We start from the raw sequence: 22,718 nt of genomic DNA on the forward strand, positions 1-22,718 counted from the left end.
TCCTTTCTGTGATTCCTCTTCCCTCTTGGACAGGGGTCAATGTCCAATATTTTCCTGAATCCCACTTCCTGGTTCTCCCCCAAAGCTGTGCTGCTGCTTAGCATTCCCTCAAGGAAAACAGCCCATTTCTCGGCCTCCCTGATCTGCGTAGGAGTGTGATTCCTGCTCTCACTTACAGGTGTGTGAGGGCACCACCGGGAGGCTTTGCTGGCTCCAGGAACTGGGCCTGGGCTGGACACGCTGTTTCAAGGGGAAGAGCATTCACAATATAGCTTTATGCTTCCTTAAGGCATGGAGTGGAGAGAGTTTGCTGGCTATGACACTCCTGGATCAAATAAAACTCTTAATTTAAGAAAAAATATTAACGTGGCCAATCTCTAACAGAGAGTAGATCATTTGGAGCAAAATTTGCAGTCAGATCTAAACCCTAAGTACAGCCTAAGTACAGCACAGTACATTATTCTAATCTTGACTATGAACCATCACAACCAAACCTACAGGAGGCCCTTCCTGGGATTCCAGGCTGCCTGGCTGACCTCTCTCATGCACCTCTCCCCAGCTCCACCAGCTGTCAACAAAGTCACATTTCTGAAGCTGCAGTTTTGACCATCTTAGTTAAGAGCTTGTTAGAGATTGTTTTCTGCTAATCCTCAGAAGTGGCTCCCTGGCCCCTTTCCTAGACCCCGCCAGGTCTCCTTGCTTTTCCCCCGCCTTCTCAGGAACAGAGCACACAGGCAAGCACGAGAATGTCCACATGCGTACTGCCCTGCACCTGCCTTTCACCCAGTCAGGTTTCTCCTACCTGACAGCTGCTCTCCAGATCTCTTCAGGTTTCAATCAGGATTTATCTAAAGGCCTAATTGGCTCAGAACACCTAACGCAGTATGGCAAACAGGTTTCATGTTTTTCATTAACTCTGATTGGAAGTGGCTGCCTGAAGGGATCAATTAACAAAGACTGTCAGGTGTGTGTGTGTGTGCATGTGCACGGGTGTATATATGTATGCAGGGGTCATGGGATTCATGTGAAATACTTGCCATCATTGGTTTAAGGTGTTTGTTAACTTTTTCTGTAACAGGTTGGCACATTTACAGCCTTTTTTCCTCTACCTTGGAGTTTTTTTTTTTTTTTTTTTTTTTCCTGCAGTAGCTTAGAGTCAGAAAAACAGCTAAAGCATTGGTAGTTTAAAAAAAATACCCTTAAATAGTCCCTGGTTAGTTATTCAACAGAGACATGCTGTGACTCCACCCAGGATGCAGTAGTCAGGAAGTGGAGAGCAGTGACATCCCAGGAACGAGCATGCTAGATGGTGACAGGGACTGTCTAGCTCTGTATAACATGCTGGAACACCACCCTTAGGGGGTACTGCCAGACACAGCATGAAAACCCCACACAGCAGCTCTCATTGTGAGATGACAAGCTAGTGTTCCAGAGCTCAGGGCTGCGACTAGGCATCTGCTGGTGTGCATGATGAAGGTCATCACTGGCAGCCCTGCCCCTGGCTTCCATTAGGAACTGAAAACAAAGGACCGTTCATGATTCCTTCTATGGGCTGGAGCTCCACAGGGAGGTCTGAGGTCTGGAAACATGGCACTTTGACCCCAGTGCACGCATGATCAAAGAAGGCTACTCTACAAAGTGTTTGCATGGGAATAAGAGCTGATGACCTCGAGGACAGAAGCCCCAACAGAAAACTGACTCCCCAAGAATGTCCTTTGGGGTCAGGCATGGTGGCTTATGCCTGTAATCCCAGCACTTTGGAAACCTGAGGGAGGGGGGTCGCTTGAGCCTAGGGGTTTGAGACCATTCTGGGCAACATAGTGAGATCCCATCTCTACAAAAAATAAAAAAAAAAACCCAGCCATATGGTGGCACTTGCCTGTGGCCCCAGCTACTCAGGAGGCTGAGGAAGGAGGATCACTTGAGCCCAGGAGTTTGAGGCTGGAGTGAGCTGTGATCCAGCCTGGGCCACAGAGTGAGACTCTGTCTCAAAAAAAAAAAAAAAAAAAAAAAAAAAAGTCCTTTGCAGGGGCTCCTTGTGATTACCCACCTTCCATTCATTCAACCCACACACCCACTACAGATCCATCTCCAAAGCCCCTTCCCTGACCCAGGATTCCAATGTTCCTTTGTCACCTGTTGCATAAAGTCTATCATTGAAAGAGAGGCTGAGGAGGAGGGACAATGTTGAAGCATTCCGAGCAACGAGTTCAGACTGAAACCTTAGGCTGCACATTGAGGGTGGGGGTTGGGTGGGGGTACTGTACCCAGATCAACACCACCAGATTGGCCCCTGTCCTGTATGGAAGGGACAGTATGGTGGAGTAGTTAAGCCCGCCGGTTTCGAGAGCACACAGACATGGGTTCCTCTTCTGGGTTTGGAATGTGCTAACTGTGCGACTTCAGGCAAGTTATTTAAATCTCTCTGAGCTTCTCTATCTGTAAAATGAGGATGATAACCTTCCACAGAAGGTGGGTGTGGAGATTGAATGAGGTGAGCCATGAGAGGGGCTTAGCTTAATATCTGGCACACACCAAGTGTCCCGCCTCTGGTCACCGCTATTACTGTGATAGAGCTTCCAAGAAGGCTTCTCTGGGGGCTGGTGTGGTTCTCAGAACAGAGCCCAAAGGTTGTCAAGGCTCATGGGATGAATAAGAAAGTGGCACATGGAGTAACGATTCTCTGGCCACTGCTTTCCAAAATGGCAGGTGCTGGCACCAGCCTCCACAAAGTCAAATTTGAATTCATGTTTCTTTCCCAACCTGCTCCTCCTGCATCTCCCTCACCTTCATCCTCCCCATTGCTCAGGTCCCAAGCCTTGACTCCTCTCTTTCTCGTATACCCCAAATTCACACCGTGGGGGAACGTCTCCTGCTGGATTATCATGATGCCTCTTAAGGGTTGTCTTGCTTCCAACTTTGCCCCCTCTGTTTATTCTCTTCGCATTGGAAGCAGTCATGTTTACAACCATCTAATGGTTTCCAATCGCACTCAGATTAGAAGCCTCCCAGGCCCTGCCAACTCTGCCCTGTGTCCTCTCTGACTCTTCTCCTGCTACCCCCACCTTGCCCATGCCCCTCCCTTCCTCTCCACAGCACAGTTGCCTGCTCCTTGAACACGCAGACACGCTCCTGCCCCGGGGCTTTCACACTCACTGCTCCCTCTGCTGGAAGCCCTTCCCCAGATACCCACATCATTTGTTCTTCACTTCTTTCCTTGCTTAGATGTCACTTTCCCAATGAGACTGTTCTCACCTACTCCACTTTAAATTGTCCCCTGGGATAGGCGGAAGAATGACCTTTAGAGATATCCATGCCAGAATCGCTGGAACCTGTGAATGTTACCTTATACGGCAAAGAGGACTATGCGGTTGTGATTAAATTAAGGATCTCGAGATAGAGAGACCATCCTGATTATCTGGCTGGGCCCTGAATACAACCACACATATCCTTATACAAGGGAGCACGGGGAGATTCAGCTATTTATAAGCAGAGAAGGCAATGTGACAATGGAAGCAGAGATTGGAGTGAGGCAGCCACAAGCCATGGTGGGCCTGCAGCCTCTAGCAGCAGGAAGAGGCAAGTAACGAAGGCACCCCTAGAGCCTCTAAAAAAAGCCAGCCCTGCTGACACTTTGACTTTAGCCCTGTAAAACAGATTTTGGACTTCTGGGCTGCAGAAGTGTGAGAGAACAAATCTGTGATATTTTAAGCCACCTCATTTGTGGAAATTTCCTATAGCTGCTATAGAAAATGAATACACACCCCTGCACAGTCCCAGGCCCCCATTCCCACATACACTCCTTATCATCCTTCCTGCTTCACTTCCCCTCATGCCTTATCTGGATCAGGGTGTTTGACTTGTCAGGATTGTCTGTGTCTCCTCACTAGGATGTCAGCTCCACAAGGACAGCGGCCTTTGTCTGTCTTCTTCACTAAGTGAGGTAAGTGGTGCTAATCCACTCTCATTAGAGCCAGATATCTCTGAGTCCTTTTTTTTTGTGTTGAGCCATGTGTAGTTGAGTTCATTTTCGAGAAGCAACAGCATGTGGGCTTTTCCTTGTGGTTTCTAGGGCTGGTGGCAGGTCCTGCTGGGCCCACAGAGGTCTCTAAGGCCTGTCCTAGAGCTGCACTCTCAGGAATTCTGGCCTAAAGGGACACTGGCCTGCACTGTGAGGAGAGCCAGCTCCCCCATGCTGGTAACCCCAGTTGGCTGGCCTTTCATCACTACCTGCCAGCGCCTTCCTCTAGAGAAGCTGGTCCACCTGTATTTCAGAGAGCAATTCCCTGAGAGGTTCCAATCCTCCAGGGCCTCCAGAGTCCTCCTGCTTCATGTGGGGCATGGGGGAAGTCACTGCCTCTGAATTTGATCAGATAATTTCCTTGCAGGTTAGGACATCAACTCTCAGAGCAAGCGTGATGAACTCTTACGGCTGAGCCTGTGAGAGCACACAGACACCAGGGCCCAGTATTGAATGCAGAGCAGTTAACCACGGTGGGAGTGAGACTCTCTAACCTGGCCTCCCGCCACCACTGCTGTGGGGCCCTCCTGTCTCTATCTTGTCATGTGCTCAGATCCAGTCAACTGTAGAGTCAGTGATGCTCTTGCCTGCCTTCCCCGAGTCCCCAGAGTCTGTCCCCAAAAAGTGAGGACTCCCAACGAAGGTGCCTCTCACTCTGCCTTGCTGTGGCAAACTCACTGGATAGGATGCCCTGGGAAGGCTCAGTCTCAGCAGGAGAGGCCGAATAACTGCTTTGGGTCAGGACAAGGGAGGGCTTGGATGCCATGAGCCAGCAGGAGGGAGACTGGTTTCCAGGGGAGATGAGGAAGCAGAGATGTGTGAAGGTTAACAGCTGAGACTTGCTGGGGGTCAGGCTGCACAGCTCTGACTCTTGCTGGCCATGTGATCTTGGACACATGACAGCCTTTCCAAGCCTCAGTTTACTCATCTGTAATTTGAGGATGGTAAACAGGATTACTGTGAAGCCTAATTTACATGAGAATAAGTGCACAAGTCTGGCACATGGTTAGCATTCAACAAATGCTGAATGTTGAATGTTGAATAGTGATGACAGTAATAGTGAAGATGATGACAGCAGCGGGCTCTGAGGCCCACGGGCTTTATTTCTTGATCTCATGGTGAGGGGAAGACTCAGACTGTGCAGCCTCTTGCTGCTTCCCGTGAGACACAGGGAGAGGAAAAGGGTTTTCCAAAACCCATGGGTGCAGAGAGGACCCTGCTCCCCATAGTCTGAGCTCCACATCCTGGGCTGTCACTGGCCAGAGCATCAGGTCTGGGCACACATCTGCAGGGGAGGTCATGGCTAGCAGTGAATCACTTACCTTGGCTGTCGTAGGAAGTGATCACCTGGGGCTGCTGAGGGTGCTGCTTCTCCACCAAGTTTTCTATTTAAGGAAGACAGAGAGGCCTGCAGTGACCACTGGGGAATTGACCCCAGGCAGAGCAAAGGGCTGTATGTGTTTGCAGGAAAGGTGGGCTGGCGAGGGCCAAGCACATCCCCAGGCCTAAATGTGTGCGCACCCTCACAGTTTGCACATGTGCAAACCAGCACAATGACACTGTGCATGGAGACAAATGCCTGGAAGCCCATGTGCACATACCCCTTGTGACTCTTATCATGTGCCAGCACATGCTGGGTTTCTTCTGGAACAGGCTACCAGTCTTCCATGGTCTTTGTAGCCATAACTCCCAACTTTGGTGTCATCAGGCACAGTTTCAAAAGCACTGTCCATACACAGATGCCTCACTGATCTTCACACCTTTCTGTGGAGCAGGCTGGGAGGTTCTGACCTGGGACTTAAACCCCAGGTCTTCTGACTCCCAGTTGAGCCTTCTGCTTCTTTTTTTTTTTTTTTTTTTTGAGATAGAGTCTTGCTCTGTCCCCCAGGCTGGAGGGCAGTGGCGTGATCTCCGCTCACTGCAAGCTCTGTCTACCTCCTGGGTTCATGCCATTCTCCTGCCTCAGCCTCCCAAGTAGCTGGGACTACAGGCACCCGCCACCACGCCTGGCTAATTTTTTTGTATTTTTAGTACAGATGGGGTTTCACCGTGTTAGCCAGGATGGTCTTGATTTCCTGACCTCGTGATCCACCCGCCTCGGCCTCCCAAAGTGCTGGGATTACAGGCATGAGCCACTGCGCCCGGCTGAGCCTCCTGCTTGTTGATGAGAAGAAGCAGCCTAGGAGACGGGATGATGTGTAGTTTGGTTCTGTTTCACAAACATTTGCAGGGCATGCACTCTACACACATTCTCTCCACATGCTGGGATATTTCTGTCCCTGGGACACAGAGTTGTCCTCAGTGCCTAGTGGAGTCAGGCTGCCATGGAGTGATGCCTAGTTCCTGCCATTGGCCAAGAAGTGGGAGGTCACAGGCTTACTTGCCCTCCTATGGGAAGCATGACCTTTCCTCCCTTCTTTACAGTTGCTGCTGTGGCCTGCTCTTAGTGAGGCTGCCCTTGAACCTCTGCTTCAGAGGGGTGGGGGAAAGGCTGGGCAAGGGGAGGATGGTGGCAGCTGGAGGTTCACCCACCACTACCACCCTGGCCTGCCATCTTCTCTCTATAGCTTCCTGCTGGCTTGCAGTGGGTTTGTCACTGGAGGTGACCACTGGGACCAGGGCCTCAGTGTGGAAACAAGTATGCCTCTGGGGCATTGGCCTGAACAGGTCCATTTAGATGATTCTTCTTGTGCAGATGAGCCACTCAGTGGTTCCCATGCCTGGGCCCACGCAGAAGCCAATCAAGGTAGGGGGTGAGGTACTGAGTCAGGCTGGATTTGTGATCCACCTGACAGGGTCTTGCCCTGGAAAGCCTGCCTGCTCCAGCCTTCTCCTGTGAACAGGCGCAGCTAGGTCCCTGAGCCCCACACTAGTCAGCCGAGGGCCAGGTCCACTGTGTATTCCAATACAGGGTGATGTGGCATGCAGGGCTGGAGCCCCAGACCAGGCGAGGACAGGGAGGCCAGGGCCGCCTCCTGCAGGCACAGCTGGCAGTGCCTCGGCTGGCTGAGGGAGGAAACAAAATCCGGGAAGGGAATCCTCAAGGAGGGTGATTGGCTGGCATAGCTGCTGTGGGGTATTTATAGTCAAGGCTGCACAATTGGTTTCCTTTTAGCTGTGGAGCGTCAGTCCCTGTGCTACTAGGCAGACTTTGTCCAGGACCAAGGAAAGTAGCCAATCACAGCAGGGGAAGCCCGTTGCTGGGCAAGCTATCGGGGTGGGGTGGCGGGGGTGAGGAGGCGGCTGGGCCCAAACACCTGCTGCTTCGAAAAGTTTGGAGCTCTCTAGTCTCAGCACCCTGCCAATGCCCCAGCCCAAGCAGTGCACGGGGTAGCAAGAAGGGGAATATGCGCCCTTCTGGATCAACCCCATGCTCAGCAGCGTCTGTGTGCACTCCACCAGCACATGCCATCAGCCACTTCCTTCTAAGATGGAAGCCATCCAGTTACCAGGGCTGGGCAGCCTGCTGGTTACCAGGGCTGGGTGCCTTGGGCACCGGTAAGACAGGTATGAGAAAAGGTCAGCTTCAATACCTGCACTCAGAATCTCAGCATCAGAAAACACAGAAAGAAACTAATTTTGATTTCTGCATGCATGTAAACGCACCATTTGAAAAATAAATGAAATTTTGCTTTACACATGTTGGTGGAATGGTAGAAGTGTCATTTTTTTCTGGGCTCAGGGCCTCTGTAGAGCCTCTCTCCAGCCCTGCATGTACCTGAAACTCCCAGTTCTCATGGTGGTTTTGCAAGGACTATTTTAATCATCTTCTATCAGCTGACACATAGTGCTAAGACTCACTTCATGTCTTTTACAAGAGTCTTGTAATGGTCTTGTAATAGTCAATGTGTCACTTTGTGTTTTGTGATATTTTTCCACTAACCTTCTCCTAAATCAGAAACCCAGAAGATGGTAAAAATAGAATGAATTCAGTATATTTCAATCTTCTCCTGATGTAATAACATGCCTGAGAAGCCCTAAGATGAGTGTCAGACAACTCAGGCAAGGTATGAGAGAGCCGCAACCAACAAGGATGCTGTGCTTCTTTGCTTCCACTTGTGGCTTGCTTGCCCGCTCACCCACTCACACATGGGCCGAGCATGCATACCTTCCATGCCCTGCATGGCCATTTCTGTGGCTAACAGGTCTCTGGGGGTCTGATTCTTATCAAAATTCTCAATAGCCCATAGCAGAGTTTTGTTAGCTTTGGCGTCTACTTCAGTAGAGCTAAAGCTGGCATGTCTACCAACTGATGGCCCCTGTAGCAAGGTTACAGGGAAGCCATTGCACCCATGCATGTCTATAGGTTAGGTCACAGAGGGGGTGGTTCCCTGGCAGTGGCAGGGTAGGGGTGGAGGGTGTGTCTTGAGGACTCCTACCAAAGGCAGGGGACATAGGAACACTCTTCACCTGCAGGGTGTCGAGACTCACCTGCAGTGCATTACAATTCCAATCATTTTCACACAGCTCCCCTGAGGGCAGTGTTCTTGGTTGTCTTTTTCACTGTTTCATTTCCAATATTTAGACTCATGCCTGGCACAAAGTAAGCACTCTAGGCATTTGTGGACAGAATGAGTGAATGAATTCACTTTTAGAACTTCATCTTTCCCTTTCATTATTGTCAGAAGGATGGTAGAACATAGCAGTTTAGTCCTATTCATCTGCAATTCTATTTCCCCATTTGTGTCATGGAGGGTGGTTCCTTTAGACTGGCATTTGATAAACCAATCATCTGATCCCAGGGCTCACTTAGCTGGGGGCGGATGGAGTTCTCTACTGGGGTTCTGGGAGTAGAGGTTTGGTCTCTACTAGAACCCTCATGTGCCCACTGTGCAATGTCCCTGATGTTTGTCCCTGGAGGCTGGGCTAATGAACTCTAAAGGGAATAGAATAAAGCCTTTTATAGTTGGCCCCTTAGTGTTCCCAAAGAGATCCTGGGCCTGGGGTGGCAGATGCCTGGCACCAGAAAAAAGAGGCTTTGGAAGCCGACTTCTTATTGTATTTTGGGTCCAGGCCAGCAGGAAGCTATAGAACCCTTGAGTGGCATCTTCTCAGGCCTCAAGTCATACCGTCCCAAGGCAGACCACTGTCCTCTCTGCTGGGAAACATTTTCAAAACATAGATGACTGCCTCTCATAGGAGCACACTCAAACCTCACCATCCCAAGGGATGTTAAGTCCTCCCCTACAGCTCAGCCAGCAAACAAATGGGTGCTCAAGTTCCTGTTCTTCAGCCATAGCCTCCAGGAGAGCCTGACACCAGGGACCACTTCCCACAGTCACAGGGGTCCTAGAGGCCTGGCTGGGTCAGGAGCAGCCACTTTCTGTTCAGTGGTTAGATGTCTAGGGCCAGTCTTCAAATGAGTGAAACCCAATCCTTCCAGTTATTATTCAATGTATTAAATCCTATAGGTTGAAAGGAAAAAGAGAATTTACCGTGAAGGTCATTTCCTTCTAATTTCTGCCATCTTCGGACTCCATTCCCAATGCCTTGGAATCCTGCAAAATAACAAGTTTCTCTGAGGCGGGAGACCCAGGGCAAAAGAGTGATGTGCCAGTTGCAGACTTATCTGGGTTATGGTAGAGCAGGCGGATCTTGGCTCTCTTGGAATCTGAGAGAGGTTACCCATCAATCAGATGCCCCTGAGGAAATGAATGCAACTCTCAAAATTCAAAACATCTAAAAAGTGTTAAAACAGTTTTCAAGGGCAGTGGGGTTGGTTATCAGGATCATTTGGGGAGAATTTTTGTAGTAGAGATGCCCATTTTCCATTTCCACCTCTCCTCTGCATACACATGAAAGCATTATTTTAGAAGTCATTTGCTATCCATGTTGCCTGCCTATTTCTGTAAGTGGTGAATCACTCACTTTTAGAGTCTTGATATAGAGTGGGAGGAGTGGGCTAAGACCGTCAATCCCAATGGGAACGGAAAATGACAGTTGCCAGTTCTCTTGGCCTCCCTTGCAGCTAGAGGGTAAACACGTATGGCCTAGCCATGGCCAATCTGATGTACCTGTGTTTCACTCTGCCTTGGGACCTGGTGATGCAACAAGGAAGGGAAGGAAAGCTCTCACTCTGGCTGCGGCTGCAAGTGGTAGCCGCAAGGTCGAGTTCCTGGCACAGCATGGGGATACGTTCTGGCAGCGGGTGCTGCTGCAATAAAATTGAGATTCTGGCGCGGAAGGAGTATTCAGGGCTCCTTGGTGGCCGAGGAGGTTTCCTCACTAGACCAGCTCTGTGGTACTGCTGATGGCACTGTTCCTGGAAGTTCAGCCTTGAGTCTTATTCTCCAGCCCTCTCAACCACTCAGGGGCCGCCACTCCCTTCTTAACACCCTTCTTTTCTGCAGAGTCCCCCATAGCCAGGGCCAGTGACTTACCACTTGGAACCCTCATGACACACCTATGGAGTAGAATACACAAATCACATAGATTTTTGGGATAAGGCCTGAAACTTCAAAGCTCATTGGGTCTTGCTGCAGGCAGCTATAGGCTATATCCTCTACTGCCGAAGGAATATATGCACTTTACTTTCTGATAGGAGTTGAGGGCTTTCAGGCACGTTTTGGAGAAGAACTGTTCTAGGGAAATGACTGGGAGGATGCCTTACAGAAATGGGAGAGAACATCTGCTGGCTCTGTAGCCCAAATTCCTAGTGATGTAGCCTGTCCACACTCTCCTTGCCTTCTTGTCCCCCTGACTCTTTTCTTCCACAAGGCCACCAGCAGAAGGGCCACTGGTTACAGATTACTCCATCCTCTTCATTGCAACAATAACTGAGCCTTGATCTTTCCTGACATGGAGTCTAGGCCCTCTTTTACATAGCCAAGGAAGATCCACTCTCCAGTGGAGGACCTGGAGTGCGGAGGAGAAAGGAGGAGATACCTGAAAGTGATCATGGGTTTGTTTTAGATCTTTGCACCCATGGGAGGCTTTGGAACAAGCTGATCTTGTTAGGCATTTTCCTCCCTTAGGCTGTTTTTTGAGGAGGGGGTCTGCAGGCTGGCTTACCCCGGGGTCTCCTGAATATCATTGTTGACCACCAGGCATCAAAAGTCATGCACTTTCCCTCCTCTCTGCTCTGGTTGTGAATAAGTGACAGAAATCTCTACACTGTCATTCATAGCATCTGTGAGAAACGGCCATCAGGAAAATATTTGGAGAAAAGCTCAGCAGAAAGGGCCCAGCCATTAGGGGTCTTTTTTTCTCTGTCACAGTCACAAGTGTGCATCCTTTAGTCTGGAGTCATGGCGAGTTTGTGCTGGGTGTTGGGCACCTCTCAGGACAGTCCTGATGCCTGGTATTTCCTGGGCTTCTCTGCATTCTTTGCCCTTTCTAGTGTCAGAGTCTTTAGAAGTGACGTGATCAGAGAGGATCGCGGGACTTGTGGGCTGACCTGGAACTAGGCCTCACCATACACTGGAGAAGGCATTCTGGACTGTGGTACATGTATTCAGAGCAGTCTCATTTCTATCAAGAAGTTGATGCCCTCTGCTGATTTTCTAACTACAAATACCCTGGACAGGCCATTTCCCCTTCTCCCAAGAGCAGGTCTGAGAACTAAAGAGCCAATGAATCCAAACAACTCCTGCTTCAGTCAGGAATCAGCCCTGAGACTAGAGTGCCTGTCAACATACTCAGCCCTCCAGATTCTGTTTCTTTCCCCTGTCTGCCTTCCCAGGAAGTCCCCAGGGCTCCGGAGGCAGCTGTAGCCTATGTGGCTGGTAGTGGCAAGGCCAGCCACAGCAGCATTACTTTAGCAAGGCAGGTGGAAAGTGGATGTTCAATGCACACAGAGGCTCTGGGGACAGAAGAACCAAGGGCAGAGCAGCAGCAGGAATTCCAAGGAGCTCCAGAGCTGGAGGGGAGGAGAGAGGCAGAAGTCATTCTCCTGCATGGACTGTCAGGCCTAACTTCTAAAGAACTGGCCACAGTCTGCCTAGTGCATCCTCACACCAGCCTGGGAGACAGCTTGCCATCCAGGACCCTGAGGTTCTCTGGCTTTTCAGGGGCTTATTTAACCTTCCTTATCATCCATCTGCACTCTATTCACATTGTGTTCTGTCGTCTGAAGAACAGAGAGGCCCGGATCCTGCTTTCCACAATCACTCTGTAAACAGTCACTTTATTTTACCAATCTACAATTTATAAATTTACCCAGAAAATATGTAGGACAAGTAAAATTGATGGATAAGTTCAAGTGGAGACAGCAGGTTTCAAATCTTACCCTATCCAAACCTGCGTTCCTTTTACGCCTTTTCATGCCTGCCATCTATAGAAGGCTAGGAGAAAGTCTCAAGAAAGGAGAAACTGAGGCTGTAAACTGTGCAGGGCCACACAGGGAGCTCCCCATCTCAAAGGCTGACTCAGCACAAAGGTTTCCCAGCGTCCCCTGTGCCCTGCAGTGTGCTGTGGGAGGGGAGCAGGCCTCTGCTACCCGTGAGTGAGCCCTGAGGCTCTGGCCGCCTTCCTCCAGGGTATCTTCCAGTCTTGCTCTCCCCGTCAGGGAGTGGCTGGGAGGAAAAAGACTCCCAGGGGTGACGGAAGCACCCACAGGCCTGCACAGGGAGTCAAACTGGGGCAATCACGGGGCTGCGCGTTGCCACGGGACTGCGCGTTGCCACGGGACGCCGGTGCCACTGCGGGGAAGCGACGGCAGCCATGGGGGAGAGGGTCGGGCTCGCAGACCTCATTCGGGGGAGCAATGGGCGCCCCCCGGCGGGCGGGCCCTGTGGCAAGGAGGCCGAGGTGCCGGGGTACCCGGGGACCCGGGTCGGGCGCGCGTTACCTCCTCGGCGCTGCAGCAGCGCGCTCGGGTCCGCCTGCTGGTCTGAGTGCGTACCCTGTGCGGCGCGCCGCTTCTCCGAGTGCACGATCAGCAGCATGTCGATGGATACGGCGTTGATGTCCTTCTTCAGCTCCATGATGCCGCCTCCCTTCCGACCTGGGCGCCGCGGCCGCACACTAGGCTGCTTGCGCTGCAAATGGCCCCGTGCGCGCAGCTGCCCCACACGGGAGAGGGCGAGGGCGCGGGAGAGGGCGCTCCCCCGCCGCTGGAGCTGCAGGGCGCCGCGTTTCGCTGACTCTGCCAAACACGCCATTAGGGCCCTCCTGGGAGGGCGCTACCCTAATGAAGCTGTTCTAAGTCACCTTTGAAAGGAAATCCCCAGGCCCAAGCCTTGACCTGCACCGGGGCCATAGTCGGCAGAGGCGGCCGGTCCAGAGCCTCCCTCCCTGCGCCCCTGCCTCCCGCTCGGTGCACTTGAAGCGCTGGTCCTGGGCTCCAGGACTTCTCTGGCTGAGCGCTGCCTCATCCCCACGGTCTCCGGAGGGTTCCCGAGAGGGCCCGGAGCCCACCTCCCACGAGAAGCCTCTGGCAAATACAGAAATCGCACAGTGCTGTCAACATTGACAGTAGGTTCAGGAAAAGGAAAGACAGCAAAGGGGCTCCAGATTGAATTGCAAGATGTGCAGAAATTGGCCAAGTTTTGGCCTCGACCTCCCTCGTTCCCCGGGTGGGTTTTGGAGGTTGACAGCTCTCTCCCTAGGAGGGAGTTGGGTGGGGTTTTGGAGTCAGGAGCTCCCCCCAGTTACGGCCCCTCTAGAACTTGGAACATGCCCATTGAGTATCAAGCTAACGATCCTCTTTGATCTGAAACGAAAGTCTTAAAGTCTCTGTTCCTTCTAGAAGCCTGGCTCCTGCCCTGTGGGGAAGGAGGGAGGGGGAGAGGAGGAGGCTGGGGCACAGGGAGCTGGACCTGAGAAGCCTTCTATTTTTAGCCCGGCCTGGCCTGCCCAGCCAACAGCAGCAGGGGTTTGGCTGTAGGTCTCAGGAGTGTTTACATAGGCTTCTGCCCGGTACCCAGGGGCACTAACTGCCCACCCTGCTGGGGGCGTTCCTCTAATTCGAGTTTTTACTGTTAATAAATGCCCCCCACATGGAGGCCTTTGCTCTGGGAGCCCTCCCCACATTGGAGTGTGTGGACCCCACCTTGTAGCATGGCCCTGAGAGTTCCCAGATCCTCCTTGGAGGAGCCAGTGTCACATAGACTGCATTCCAGTACCAGTTCCATCACTTCCTGGCTGTGTGACCTTGGACCAGCCATTTCCCCTCCACCTTCTTACCCTTATCACTGGGTTGGTAAAAATTTCTCACATGGCTCTTGTGAGAATGGCATGAATATAAGGCACCTGGTGTACAGAAAGTGGTCTTCACATGGTGGGTAATACCTTCACATGTAGGTAGGAAATAGTTCACCCTTACTTCATTTTAAGGATAAGTAAAGGGACAGAGGGAGTGAGAAGTGACTGGTGGAGCAGAGAAGCAGGAGACATGTCACAGCCACACCCTGAGATTCTGAAGGTCTTCCCCCAATAACAGTGGCTCAGAGTTTGGTCGCATGTAAAGGCTGCTGTCTCATTGCATTACCAGCGCCCCCTGCCACCCTGCCCCCACCTCACCCACTGGGCATCTGATGAAAGGAGAGGTTATTGGCTTCCAGAAATGTTGAACTGGAGTCCCCAGAGAGCTGAGGCCATAGACAGACAAGCGGAGATGGGTGACTCCCAAGGCAGGTTTCCTTCTGCTAAAGTGAGTCTTGTCCTATCTGTATGTGTGCAGGTACACACACACACACACACACACACACACACACACACCCCTGGGAGGCTGGCTAACACTTGCTCTCTGTGTGGCTGGGGAAGTAAGAACTATGAATTACGCAAAGCTCTTGGGGTGTTGGAGATTGCTGAGGCAGATCTCAGGTCCCAGAGTTCCCCCAGCTACCCTGGGCCAGTCAGTGTTGCCTAACTCCTTCAAGTGTCAGGTTGTCTGAAGTGCTGAAACCAACAAGAAGCCCGTGTGCAGCACCCCTGGTTGCTGGATGGATCTGAGTGGTGGTGATGGTGGGGGGAGCTGAAGTCTCATTTCCTTACACTTGCATTCCCATCTCCCAACCCCTGCTCTCCTGCTGGAAAGTGTCATTGCTAGGAACTCGCAAACTCTGGTGCCCCCTCCCAGAACTGCCTCTGGAGAAGGATATTCTGACCTGGGAATGGGCTGCCAGGGGTCTGGGGAGATGGTGTGGAGGCCTCATGTCTCTCTGCTATGTCTGAAGACAGCTTTGGAGCAGGGCCTCTCATCCTTGGTGCTATTGACATTTTGAGCCAGATAATTCTCTTTTGCGGAGCTTTCCCGTACACTGTGGGATGTTTAGCAGCATCCCTGGCCTCTACCCACTAGATGCCAATCACATTCACTTCCCGATTGCGACAACTTAGAATGCCTCCAGACATTGACCAATGTTTCCTTTGGAAAGAATTGCAGTGTGGACACCGCTTTGGAGCAAACTCCTGACGTTGGAGTTACCTCGACTGCTCTGGGAGATGTTGCTGCCCCTGGATCCTGGTGCTGCCTGACACCTAGACCCTCTTCCTAGAGGTTTACCCATGGCCATCAGTCCAACAGCCCAGCTTCTGGGGCCTGCCAGGAGCATAGATGAGATGCTCTTCTTAATGCCAACTCTATTCCCATCCTCGGCCTGGGTTGACCTAGCTGCCTCCCCTCTTCCCCACTATCCATTCTTGGGCGGAGAGGGAGACACCATGGGGAAGGTGATGTGGCTGAAGGCATTTGGATAGATCAGGACAGGGGAAGGAGAGACAAGAGAAGACTGAGGTGGCTGGGATATCGTTCAAGTAGAGGCTCTGTCCCTTCTGCTCAAATCCTCCCTGCAGCTGCTCAGATAGTCAATGGGACAAATGACAGAACCCCCAAACTGCAAATCTCCAGACCCATCTCTTCCTTTTTCCCTACCAAACCCACACACGCTTCAGCAAAAACCATGTCCTCTACACCCCAGACACACCATACTAGCCCCTCCATCCTGCCACTATCTTGAGTAAAAAAGATGCAAGGCTCTCTGTATTCTGACCTAAATAATTCATCTGCCTCCTTGTCTTAGGATCTGACAAACCAGGGGCCTTCTCCATTCTTGAGCAAAACTTTATTTTAATCAAAATGAGTGGGAAATTCCAGGATCCAAAAAGACAAAGAGCAGTCAAAATAGTTGTATTGTCACCTTCGTCAAATTCAACACTTAGACACATCCAGCTGTCAGCAGCCCTGCATCCACTCCTTTGCTAGAAGGTGAGATTTGTCAGTTGTCTGAATGGTTCTGGGCCCTGAGTTGGTTCTGCTGTTTTGGAGATGAGAAGTGTTCACCAGGGGCAGCTTCAACCTGGCAGCTGAAACTGTCACCAGAGAGGAGTGTGTTTTGACCCTCCCAGTTCCCTCAGAAGTAGTTTTGCAGGGACCATCAGTCATAACTGTTTTTACCACTCTTGGGATTCCAAGAGGCAAGTTTCTCTCTTCCCTATAGAGAGAGAGTAAGTAAGCCAATGCAAGAAAGGCTTTTGGCAGGGAATTTTCTCCATCGATGATGTGGGGAAGAGGCACACAGAGAGTGGTGTGGGTTGGTGAAGAGTAACAGACCAAGTTCCAGTCTCCTAACTCCCTCAGCCTCCCCTGAGATGAGTGAATCCTTACATGGGATACGGGATACCTTTCCTAGAAACCTTTCCACAGCCAGTGTAGGCTTCCCATGGCCTCTTGACCGGCCTGGCTTAGCTTGCTTCTGCTTCTGAGCCTTTGCTATTGCTATGATTTCTGCCTGGAAAACCCCTTTGGACTTCCCTGGCAAGTACAGTTTAGGCATCCCTCAGGACCCTGTGGGTAGGGTCTCATGAATGTGGTTTCACAGTTGGAGGGCGGGTATAGAAGGAACTGGAGCCATTTCCTTCCCTCTACTTTGAAGCCTTCCTGGGTACCCCAGACCTTGGAGGTTCTGGGGAATGCCAGTTCTCTGTGGTGCCTCTTTTTACAATCCCAATAGTTAATTTGGAAGCTCACCCCTGCTCTTGTCCCACACTCACCAAAGTTGGAAATCATATCAATCCCCTCTGGAACAATTATGCCAGGCAAACCTGTTTCCAGACACTGTCTCCCAGCAGGGTAATAGTGAACAATGTACTTAACCTCTCCGAGCCTCAGTTTTCCTCATCTGTCAAGTGGGTGAGGGTATTGCTGGGATTAAATGAGATAAGGTACTTAGCTATGGGTCGTTATAGCTATGGTAACTTCCTGTATTCCGGTCAGACCCCCTGCTGGGTCCTGCTCTGGGGAAGGTCTCATGGATGTGGTTTCACAGTTGGAGATGGAGTATAGAAGGAAACAGGGCCATCTCTGACCTCCGCGTTGTCTTCCTTCCCATATCACTGCTCTGTGGCCACTGTTCTACAATCACAGAAAAACTCAGTGAGCCACAGAATCCATTCCTTGAAGAACTGACATCAGATCTCTGCGGCTGCAGCCTGTTTGGCAGGAGTTACGGCACAGCACAGTTCTGCTTCTTTCCCACCCCAATGACACTTGTGAACTCTCTGTGTGCATTCAGTAGGATAATCCTTTGCATCATCTCCGTTTTATAGATGAGAAAACAGAGGCTTAGAAACGTAATGTGACCTACCCAAGGTCTCACATGTGTCTTACAGGTAGCAGGGGACACCCAACCCTTGACACCCCACCCAACTCTGTATGCTCCAAAGCTCATGTGCTGAACAACACCTGCCCCCCCAACCTATATGACCATAACATGCCCATGAGCTGAGGCTGCATAGTGCCCAGGCCAGGGAAAAGATCAGCTGTCAGCCTGTGGGGAAGATGGTCTTAAGAATCATGATGAACACACCTTGACCCGGGGTTTCAAGACCTCTGTCTTGGAAAAATTCTTTGAGCTCAAGCCCTGAGCTGGGCTTTTGGGGACAGATTTTACAGTTTCTGTGTCATCAGTTGTTTTGGGTGGGGACAGAACTGGTGGCAGTGGCAGTAGTGAAAAGTTGGTGGCTGGGAGCATTCAGCAGTCTTCAGGAGCAGTGAGGTAGTCCTGCTAGGGATGGAGAGGAAGGCAGAAGACTACGATTTTTGTAGACAGGAAAAGAAATTTTTGTGTTGTGATAGTTCCATACCATTCTGGGGTGAGGATGGTTACACTGTAAAGAGAGCTTTCCACCTCTGCTAGGTTTGCCATGAAGATGTTTCCCAGCACAGATGACGGCTTGTTCTTGAGACCCCACTGTGTGCAATGCCATAGGATGAAATCAAAGAGTAAATACAGGGGAGGGGCACCTGTCCTCCCAGAGAGGAGGGGCCAAGAAAGCTACATTCCCAAACAGTGTCCTTAGGGATGAATGAGTAGGAGAGAGGGACCGGGCTTTCCAGGCAAGGAGGAGCCTGGGCAGGAAACAGGAGGGGCTGGAAGGAGTGCTGGAGGTGAGAGAGAAAACGGCGTGTCTCAGGAAGTGAAACCAGGGCAGTCTGGTTGGTGCTATGGTGCAGGGGAAGAGCTCTGAGAGGAGCAGAAGAGCAGCCAGGGCCAGTCTGCTGTGGGTGAAGCTTCAGCTGCCCATCTGAGCGGTGATGCTGGTCCTGGTCAGCAGGGTTGGGAGAGCAGGGGCAAGGATATTCACAAGGGTGAGGGTGCAGGTCCCATGGTTGTCCTAGGCATGATCAAAACCACTGTCACTTGAGACTGGCCTTCTGGGGAAGACGCTAGGCAAGGGTGGTGATGGTATGAAGAGACAGTCAAACACCACATACAGATGCTGTGTAAGAAAAGGAGGATCTTTTGGGGTAGTGTGGGGTAGAGTGCTGGGTGAGGTGGGAACTGGGCTCAGATGGAGAGGACTGGCAGGGGAGACACAGGGCCTCCACCCAAGCTGAAGGGCCAGGCCCAGCTCAGTCCTCAGACTCAGGAGACCCCTCTGGGTGAGCTGGGTCATAAAGTCCCACAGGGCATCAGGAGACAAGAGACTGTGTCAAATTCAGGCTCATTACTAACAATTTAGAAAGTGCAAGAACTATGTAAAGAAGAAAATAAAGCCACCTAAATCCCATCATGCCACCAACTAGAGATAATCACTTTTAAACATTTTGTTATTTACTATTTCCTTTCATTATGACTACCACATAGGGTAAAATAAATGAACATTTATTATATATAGGTGTATTAGTCTGTTTTCATGCTGCTGACAAAGACATACCTGAGACTGGGAAGAAAAAGAGGTTTAATTGGACTTATAGTTCTACATAGTTGGGGAGGCCTCAGAATTATGACAGGAGGCAAAAGCCTCTTCTTATATGGTAACAGCGAGAGAAAATGAGGAAGAAGCAAAAGCAGAAACCCCTGATAGACCCATCAGATCTCGTGAGACTTATTCACTATCAGGAGAATGGCACGGGAAAGACTGGCCCCCATGATTCAATTGCCTCCCCCTGGGCCCCTCCCACAACACATGGGAATTCTGGGAGATAAAATTCAAGTTGAGATTTTGGCAGGGACGCAGCCAAACCAAATCAATAGGTGTAAAATAAAAATGAATATTTTTATTTAAAAACTATAATTGGTATTGCACCATATACAGTTTGGTATCATGATTTTTTTTTCACTGAACATGTAATGAATAGTTTACCAAAAACTCTTCAAAAGCTAATTTAAAAGAAGATTGCTTAGTCACTTTTTATACTGACATGCCACAATCCATTTTTCTATTTTCTCATTGTTGGACTCTTAGTTTGTTTTGCATTGTCTACTTTTATAAATAATGTGATAATAAATATCTTTGACTGCATTTCTGGTTATTTCCTTAGAATAGATTCTTGGAAGTAGAATTACTGAGTCAAAGACTATGACTATTTTAAGGATTGAGAGATATATATATATGAAATGTCAAATTACCTACCAGAAAGATTGTGCCTATTTACACTCACTAGCTGTATATGTCAACCTCTCCATACACTACCACAAACATTGAAAACTATCGGTACATCAACCTTTGCCATTATGATGATTGATACATGGTAACCTTTTCTTTTTATTTTATTTATTTATTTTTTTGAGATGAAGTCTCGTTCTGTTGCCCAGGCTGGAGTGCAGTGGCGCGATCTCGGCTCACTGCAACCTCCGCCTCCTGGGTTCAAGTCATTCTCCTGCCTCAGCCTCCGGAGTAGCTGGGACTACAGGTGTGCACCACCGCGCCTGGCTAATTTTTTGTATTTTTAGTAGGGATGGGGTTTCACTGTGTTAGCCAGGATAGTCTCGATCTCCTGACCGTGTGATCCACCCGCCTGGGCCTCCCAAAGTGCTGGGATTACAGGCATGAGCCACTGTGCCCGGCCGATACATAGTAACCTTTTCTAATTTTCATTTTTATTACCATGGAGATTGAACAATTTTTAAGCATAAATTTACCTTGTGTGTGTGTAGTGTGTGTGCATGTGTGTGTATTTAAAAAATTCATATCCTTAGTTCTTTTTCCTACTTTAACGGCACAAATATTTAAATATTGGTTGGAAAAAAAATACTCTTCCAACCTACCTCAGATCTGTTGTATTTCGTAGCAAAGTCTATGGCAGAGTCGTGCTCATAGTTCTGATTACTTGAAGCTCTTTGAGGGCCAGGGGGCCAGGTCATGGTCTTACTCATTCCTGAATCCCCCAACACTTTGTGCCTATGTTTGTTGCACCCAGAAAGTGCTCAACAAATGTTTGAATCAAATTGGACAGAATTAATCCTCCCAGCAAGCTGAGACTTCTTCCTTTAGCCTGGAGCTAGAGCTGAGCTTTCCAGAGATGTGTAGCATTTGCTCTTCTGTGTCTCTCGCACAGACCTGCAGGGAACGGAGAAGAAGGTTAAACGAGGACAAGCAGCTCTGAAGGCACCATCCTCCACACTGACAGAACCATCTGGAGCATGAATTTGGGGAGAGCTTGGTTCTGAGACAGCGCTGCTCAGTCCCATGCAGACACCAGCCCTGCCCCCTGCCCCCATCAGAAGTCACAAGCCGTGATTCATGCTGTTAAGAGCAATTTTCATTCTTAACCTTTCTGGTGCGTCTCTTCCTGATCAGTTTGTCAGCCACTCCCTTTCTCAAAGTATTTCTGTTCATGACACCTTAATTTACTTTCCATATTTTTTTGTCCAGAGCTCATTAAAATCTCATCCTCTTGCATATAATAATGTGCAAGTGTGGGAAGCACTGCTTTCCAAATTTTGGGTACTTTGAATTTTGGAGTCTTTACACTCCATGGCATTCTTGGCCCTTTGCTGGGGAGGGAGATGATGAAGATCAATCTGTCTCTCACCACCACTTCCAAAATATCCTGGGCAATGCCAAGAGAGGTATCCAGTGGCACATGAGAGCGCATGGAGAGATTACCTCTTTAACCTAGCCAAGTCTTGATTACCCAGCTATTGAAATGCTCCTTGCATATTCCTTGACCCGCCCCTCTCTCTGACGTAAACAAGGACTCACTCCTCTGCAGGTCAGGCTTCAGAGTCTGCTCAATACCAGTCACCTCCTTCTGTGCAGAATTCTGCATTTCCATTTCCATGAATTCACGTAGTCTTCACAATAGCCCGAAGCCGGGCTGATGCCTTTAAGCCCATTTTACTGACACAGAAAGGATTGAGAAATTGGTTCACACAGTTCCCCAGTAGCTTCCGGATGGGCCCAGTCCTCCCCCAAGCCTAATGTGCTTGCCATTCTGCACGTTTCAGTGAAAAGGCATTTTTCCAGGAGCAGGCTGAAATGTGGGCCAGCCACTCACAGGGCCCAGGCAGTGAGTGCTCCTAGTGGTGGGAGCCCCCTGAGAGAGGACCTCTCCCTAGTGGTTCGAGATTGTCTGATCAGGTGGTGAGGAGGAACATAGAAAAGCGCTTTGGCGGATCTCAACAAAACCATGAGATGAGCTAAGAGCAGCCTTTTGATGATTACTGTCCACCCCCAGGGGCCTGGTGGGAGGATGTTGGTGTTCTTCCGCCCCAAGCAGGAGGAGCCCAGTGGCCTGGATCCCAGGGGGCATGCAGGAGCGTTTTCAGTGTCAGTGCAGACTCCAGCCTTGCCCGTCCCTGGGGCAGAGCTTCTAATAGGAGCCGCGGGTATTTTTAGTCTCACGTGTGCAGGCACAGGACAAGGCGAGCTGGACAGGAACAGCTAATAAGCCGTGGTCCTTATTAAATTGCAAAGGATGAAATGAGGGGAAGAGGGGGAGCCTGGTGGAACTTTTCACACGTCTCATTTTCAGAGAACTCTCTTTCCATAATTCACAGAGAAATATTGAGGTCAGGGTGATTATGCGCAGGCCTAGTAGCAGAAGCCCGAAAGTGGGGCACGTTCAAGTCCTGTGGCCTGCCGATCCCTTCCCCACAAGGCTCCGCTCTGTCCTCTGGGCAAGGAGGTTGACATGGAGGGATGAGCGGCTTTGGGGCTTGGCTGTCAAGGCTCCTGGGGTGGTGGTGGGGGCTTCGAAAAGGACTAGATTAGAAGCCAGTTCCTAATATGATCCTCAAAGCCACAGGGGATAGTTGAGTGGTATCAACTATTATCCTGAGTTCACAGATGAGGAAATAAAGGTTCGGGGAGGTGTGGGACTTGGTAAGGTCACATAGTTCAGAAGTGGCAGAGCTAGGATTCACACTCAGTGTCCTAGACAAAGGTCTATCACTATTTGCTCCCAACAACAGGCAGTTGTGTGTAAGACTCATTGTTCATTTTACTTAACTCACAAACATCTTTTTTTTTTTCTATGCCAACTCTGTACCAGGAACTCTATCACTGGAATGGGGCAGTGAGGATGATA

At 50.1% G+C, this 22,718-nt stretch overlaps 1 protein-coding gene across 2 annotated transcripts in view; it reads right to left on the reverse strand.

Annotated features, from left to right (window-relative positions):
* The window catches only part of KY (kyphoscoliosis peptidase), a 50,358-nt gene extending 36,744 nt beyond the window's left edge, over positions 1 to 13,614 (reverse strand). The window contains exons 1-3 of one of the 2 annotated variants that reach the window (XM_012000021.1): positions 12,810 to 13,614; positions 9,457 to 9,519; positions 5,344 to 5,406 (exon numbers count right to left, since the gene is read on the reverse strand). In XM_012000021.1, coding sequence (XP_011855411.1) covers positions 5,344 to 5,406; positions 9,457 to 9,519; positions 12,810 to 13,122 — 439 coding nt within the window. In that variant the 5' untranslated portion in view covers positions 13,123 to 13,614. The remainder of the gene's footprint in view (positions 1 to 5,343; positions 5,407 to 9,456; positions 9,520 to 12,809) is intronic. The other variant, XM_012000022.1, reaches the window with a different exon arrangement.
* Positions 13,615 to 22,718: the final 9,104 nt, after the last annotated feature.

Source organism: Mandrillus leucophaeus, unplaced genomic scaffold (genome assembly GCF_000951045.1).
Source record: "Mandrillus leucophaeus isolate KB7577 unplaced genomic scaffold, Mleu.le_1.0 Scaffold612, whole genome shotgun sequence".
Classification (NCBI taxonomy): Eukaryota; Metazoa; Chordata; class Mammalia; order Primates; family Cercopithecidae; genus Mandrillus; species Mandrillus leucophaeus.